General features: G+C 39.0%; 1 protein-coding gene across 1 annotated transcript; it reads right to left on the reverse strand.

The window, feature by feature from the left end:
- Positions 1 to 541: 541 nt before the first annotated feature.
- On the reverse strand, positions 542 to 6,057 carry tada1 (transcriptional adaptor 1). The gene is made up of 8 exons (XM_051123437.1): positions 5,927 to 6,057; positions 5,335 to 5,426; positions 5,183 to 5,248; positions 5,001 to 5,101; positions 3,623 to 3,835; positions 2,858 to 3,009; positions 1,443 to 1,599; positions 542 to 968 (listed from the first exon to the last, which is right to left on the reverse strand). Exons 1-8 carry the CDS (start codon positions 5,998 to 6,000, stop codon positions 816 to 818), a joined length of 1,008 nt encoding a protein of 335 aa, XP_050979394.1. The 5' UTR covers positions 6,001 to 6,057; the 3' UTR covers positions 542 to 815.

Here is a 6,057-nt window from a genome sequence, read left to right on the forward strand (position 1 = left end):
TGATCATCCTAAAACAAGTTATCTTAGAATTAGGTTCTCTCAGGAGAACAAGGACAAGACAAAAAATATGAATCATATTTATATAAGGGTTATTTATTTATATATTTTGAAGTGTCTGGTTTGGGAGAACCCAAGAGCTTTGACACAATTCAATCACTGCTCAAACCTCATGTGTTTGTGTTAATGTTTAATCTCAGGTGGATCATGTTTCTGACTCTTTAAACACAGTACTAAATGAATACTCTGATCTGTTAAGTCACTGTAGTGCACAATATTCCCAGAGAACAATGTGTGTAGTTAACAGATACTGAACCCTATGAAACCGTCCATCCAATGTACATCATGTCTCTCATCTGTCCAGCAGTGTTTCTACTGGCCCATATATGAGATCCTAATTATTATAAGCTCATCCCCTGTAATTCTAGTGTAACATGAGTCAGATATTCATTCAATTTCCTTTGACTTTGCCTCAATGAGATGTGCTGCATCAATTAACGAGTAATTAAAGAGAACAGACCTTGGATATAAAAACACTGAAATGTACACAGGCACGTTTCAGATTTTATTTATAATACTTACAAAAACTAGACATGAAAACAATACACAAATATTTACAAAATCATATTTACTGCCTTTTTAAACAAAGTAATGCCCAGCAATATTTCAACTCCAGCTCACTGAGCGTGTGTTAGTACGGCTGACGTGGAGCACGTCTGTAACGATGATCATCACGTAACGTCTCTGGCTGAAGATCTACTTGAACGAGCAGTGATGCCGAGTGTCTATTCTTCATCATCGTCGTCATCTGTCATCTGTCAGCTGACCAGCAGACCCTCTTTGCTGGCCAGATGCTGGCGGTGGATGTGGTCCTGCTCCAGCTCCTCGTGACTGGGGTGCCACAGGCGGCTCAGGATCCTCTCCATGTTCAGGGCGTACATGCTGTGAGACGGCATCACCCGCCGCTGAACCTGCACAAACACCAGCACAGCGTCACGCACAAACCCCGGTTAACTCAACTAGACACAGCTCAACAAAAAAAGACAATCTCTGTGGAAGTCAAAACCAGGCATCTGTGAGAAGAAACAGACGCAGGGTTATGATAGTTAACTAATACCATTCAAAAAACTAAACTCAAACCAACAAAAACAATGTGTTACTTTAATATAAATATTAAATATAATATTAAAAAAATACACCAATAAAAAAAAAAAAAAAAAAAAAAAAAAAAAAAAAAAAAACACACTACTAAAACTTTAAAAGTAACCAGGAAAAAAAAGAAGATAAAAATCTATTCTTTTTAAAATATTTTTCCACATTCCACATTCAACCACCCGGCTGAAAACATACATCATTCTGTTGTTGTTATTGTTGTTTTCTTTCTAATCACAGAGGGTGAGTTTGTGAACCGCACTGATCTGATGTCAGTGCTACTGCAGACGCACCTGTAGCGCCTCCAGCAGGTCGAACACACTGATGGGCGGCAGCGGCGGCGGGAGACTGTCAGCCGAACACGCCAGCAGGAGCGCCGCTTGCTGCTCCGCGTCATCCGGCAACACCTGAGGAGGAGGACCGGCAGGAAGTGATGCGCTCGGAGGAGGACTGAATCAAACCACACAAACATCACAAATCACTGAGCTGAAGCATCGGCACTTAATCATTCACTAGGCCTGAACATGGAAATAACTCATCAGTCATCTGATGTTTTCATTCATTAGCACAGCACTTTAACAAACAAACACATCTGTGACCCTGGAGCGCAAAACCAGTCTTAAAGGAGAAGTTCATTTCCAGAACAACAATTTACAGATAATGTACTCACCCCCTTGTCATCCAAGATGTTCATGTCTTTCTTTCTTCAGTCGTAAAGCAATTGTGTTTTTGATTAAAACATTTCAGGATTTTTCTCCATATAATGGACTGATATGGTGCCCCGAGTTTGAACTTCCAAAATACAGTTTAAATGCAGCTTCAAACGATCACAAATGCGGTTGTAAACGATCCCAGCCGAGGAAGAAGGGTCTTATCTAGTGAAACGATCAGTTATTTTCATTTAAAAAAATGCTATTTATATACTTTTTAATGTCAAACGCGTCTTGTCTTACTCTGTCTGAACTGTTTTTGTTCCGGATAATGTCAGTTAGTGTATGTGGAAAAACTCCCATCTGAAGGAGAAAATACGATTGGAGTTTTTCAACATACACTGTCTTGAGTCAGAATACACAGAGTTCAGGGAGAGAAACACAAGACGAGCATTTGAGATTAAAAAGTATTTAAATTGCATTATTTTTATGAAAATTATACAACCACATTTGTGATCGTTTGAAGCTGCATTTAATCTACATTTTGGAAGTTCAAACTCAGGGCACCATATCAGTCCATTATATGGAGAAAAATCCTGAATCCTTTTCCTGAAAAAAACAATTTCTGAAGAAAGAAAGACATGAACATTGTGGATGACAAGGGGGTTGAGTACATTATCTGTAAATTGTTGTTCTGGAAGTGAACTTCTCCTTTAAGAAGCACAGGTATATTTGTAGCAATAGCCAAAAATACATTGTATGGGTCAAAATTATTGTTTTTTCTTTTATGCCAAAAATCATTAGGATATTAAGTAAAGATCGTGTTCCATGAAGATATTTAGTAAATTTCCTATTGTAAATATATCAAAAATTAATTTTTGATTAGTAATATTCATTGCTAAGAACTTCATTTGGACATTTGGACTTTAAAGGTGATTTTTTAAAGATGATATTTCGTTTTTTTGCACCCTCAGATTCCAGATTTTCCAAATAGCTGCATTTCGGCCAAATATTGTCCTGTCTTATCCTATGGAAACGCTTTATTAGTAGGGACGTGCCATTCAGTGATGCTGTGGTACGCCGGCAGACTGTTCTTCAGGTACGGCCGCGGTGTGACGTCACTGCCGAACGCGTACTGGAAGTGTCCGTCACGCAGACGGTAGGCTTTCCTCCGTGAGACCAGAGCGGTGATGATGTCCTTCAAATGAACCTGCAAAACAGAAACAACAGCCGGTGATCAATATCTGACTCACACTAGAGCAGCTGGACATTCATCCTAATTCACTTTCAATTATGAAATCTGTCGATTAAGACAACAGAGATAAAGAGATTATTGTGACAACAATCAGAGCTTCTCTGATAAAAAGACATTTTCTGCCTTCAGTTTTACTTGACCGTCACTGGCAACCATTAGTGTATATTACTGAAAGAGTGCTGATGATCTGAGAGTTTGAGTTTATTCATCTCTCACAGTAACGAACTGTAATAAATGCAAACATGATCTTGACTGTATTGTTTTTGACTGAAGCTGAATAAATGCGCTTATGCTCCTCTGTGCCTTTCTGATGTTGTTTTAATAGAAAGACATGATTATAATTTATTGGAAATAATATTTGGAATGTCAAGTGTTTTTGCTTCTAAGTTTCCTCAGTTTTCATAATGTATATGATAAATCAGGAAGCAAGATGAGGGCCAATATAAGCAACATTCTCTTAAATTTAATTATTCTTATGTAATTATTCAATATTAACACTACAATCAGAGCCGCTGCAGACCACAGCTGCTGTTCTGACAATCACATCATCTGTCTATCACACACAAACCTCTAAAGCGCAGAACATGGTGCTGACGGCGTCCTCGCTCACGTTGTCCAGGCCCATCTCGAAGGCGGTGACCATCATGCGCGCCTCCATCTGTCCTCTGGTGGGCAGCAGCAGCGTCTGAGCGCTCAGTCTCAGCTCGTCGTCCTCCAGCGCCGCTTCACGAGGACTGAACGCCTGCGCCGCCTGCAGAGGATTCTGCGGCTGGAAACGATGCTGCGACACACACACCGAACACATGAAACACGTCTCAACCACATGAACAGATCAACACACGTATGTGGACCACAAAACCAGTCATAAGAGTCATTTTTTTTTAATTGAGATTTATATCATTGTCTGAAATCTGAACACATAAGCTTCCCATTGCTGTGTGGTTTGCTGTGATAGGACAACATTTGGCCGAGATACAACTACTTGAAAATCTGAGTGCAAAAAAAAACAAAATATTGAGAATATTGCCTTTAAAGTTGTCCAGATGAAGTTCTTAGTAATGCATATTACTGATCAAAAATTAAGTTGATACATTTATGGTAGGAAATTGACAAAATATCTTCATGCAACATGACTTTTAATTAATACACTAATCATTTTTGGCATAAAAGAAAAATCGATCATTTTGACCCATACAATGTATTTTTGACTGTTGCTACAAATATACCTGTGATACTTAAGACTGGTTTTGTGCTCCAGGGTCACATATAATTTAATAATAATAATAATAATAATAATGATAATAATAGTTGCACTGTTTTAAACTAATAAAAAAAAATTTAAGAAAGTAAGTGAATGTATATTTGCAGGGTTTCTGCAGGTTTGATGACAGTAGATTTAAAACTAATGACCATTTTAAGACCACGAAAATTTAAGGAAAGATTTGAATCGAACACAATATGTCAATACAATCTCTAAATGTGAATGTGTTGTATTAGCAACACTTGAGACTACTTAAAACAGATCTCCATTACTTTCTAATTAATTTTACAAAAAAGGTTTATGGTTTGAATCGCTCTGATACAAACCACTAGAAATATTGTCACTGTTCTTCAGATCACACTACAGTAACGTCTTGTTTTCCAGTGCAAATGTCTAAAGATTCATAAATGAAGACAGACTCACTGGAAAAGCAAAATGACAGAAGTCTGTTTTTTTTTTTTTTTAAGAGAAAATGTTAAAAATGAAGTGAGTTTATGATTACAATAAGAACAAAAATCTGCCAATGGGCTCAGAAAACTTATTTATTAATTTAAAGGGAAAACAAGTTCATTCCCCACTGGCAGACGTTTGTTCTTTAAGCACACAGCATGAGTTTAATCCCTGACCTGCACAAACCCTGATCTGGTCAACAGAATCATGATGTGGGTGAACAGACAGAACTAACATCAAATTTCTGCCGAACGGAGGGAAACTTCTTTTTGCCTCGGTTGGGTTTGCCCGGTTTGGATGCGGATCCGCCGGTCCACTGCAGCGAGCTGGTGCCCTCTGTCAACACACACACACATCAACAACACCAAACATCATAAACCCAAAGATCTGCAGTCACAGTAAAGAAGAGTGAAGTACCTGATGTGGACACGATGATCTGGCAGCGAGTGAGAATGGCCAACAGGAAGTCATTGTGAACGTGGACTGTAGAGGAAAACACATGAAGGGTCAATGAAAGCCTGACACCCACACAGTCAGCGTGACGGACACTACACAGGGCGCGAGGTTACCGTTCTCCTGGGCCAGCAGACGCCGGGCCTCCAGGTCAAACTCCTCCTTGCTGATTTTCTGCTTAAACCAGAGTTTCAGATTCGCCCAGTAACTGTGAACCAGAAGATCAGAAACACATGGAGCTGATTTTAATGTATGTGATTGTTTCTATCACAGATGAGGAGGAAATCACTGATACAGATGAAAGACAATGTTTTTTTTTTCCACCTGGTTTTGACTAGTTTACCAACCAGCAACTAACGACCAGTGAGTAGTGAAATGGCCTTTTACTAACCAAACATTGACCAGTCAAGATTTACAAACGTTATACTAAAATGTTTTAAACTCATGTCTATAAAACAAAACGTCTGTACGATTAGAGCTCAATTAATGTCAGAAAAACAAACATGAGCTTCCTGTCAAACACAGTAAACAACAATAACAACAGTAAACACAGTATGTGAACACACAGACAGTGTTGTGTATGGATCTGTCGATCTGCAGCACCAGTTTCTACTCTCATATAAACTCGTTCATGTCAGTATTAATCATAAAGTCGATGTGTGATACAGTGGCAGTGACCCAGATGATTTTCTGCTCATCATCACTCACTGTTTGACATTGTCTCCGATCGCATCGGTTAAATTCTTCTTGGCGATCTCCAGTTCACTCGCGTGAGCCGCCATAGTGACGCCGGAAGCTGCGATGACGCGTTCTTCTTCCTCTTCCTTTAGTTTGGCGGG

The sequence above is a fragment of the Labeo rohita genome, chromosome 2 (genome assembly GCF_022985175.1).
Source record: "Labeo rohita strain BAU-BD-2019 chromosome 2, IGBB_LRoh.1.0, whole genome shotgun sequence".
NCBI lineage: Eukaryota > Metazoa > Chordata > Actinopteri > Cypriniformes > Cyprinidae > Labeo > Labeo rohita.

Bases quoted from the DNA above. Each gene is read 5' to 3' on its own strand.
- tada1 (XM_051123437.1), bottom strand. From the start codon at position 6,000: ATGGCGGCTCACGCGAGTGAACTGGAGATCGCCAAGAAGAATTTAACC. The intron at 5,249-5,334 runs GTAACCTCGCGC...TTTCCTCTACAG, and splicing joins TCTGCTGGCCCAGGAGAACG to TCCACGTTCACAATGACTTC. The intron at 3,010-3,622 runs GTTTGTGTGTGA...TCTGTTTTGCAG, and splicing joins CCATGTTCTGCGCTTTAGAG to GTTCATTTGAAGGACATCAT.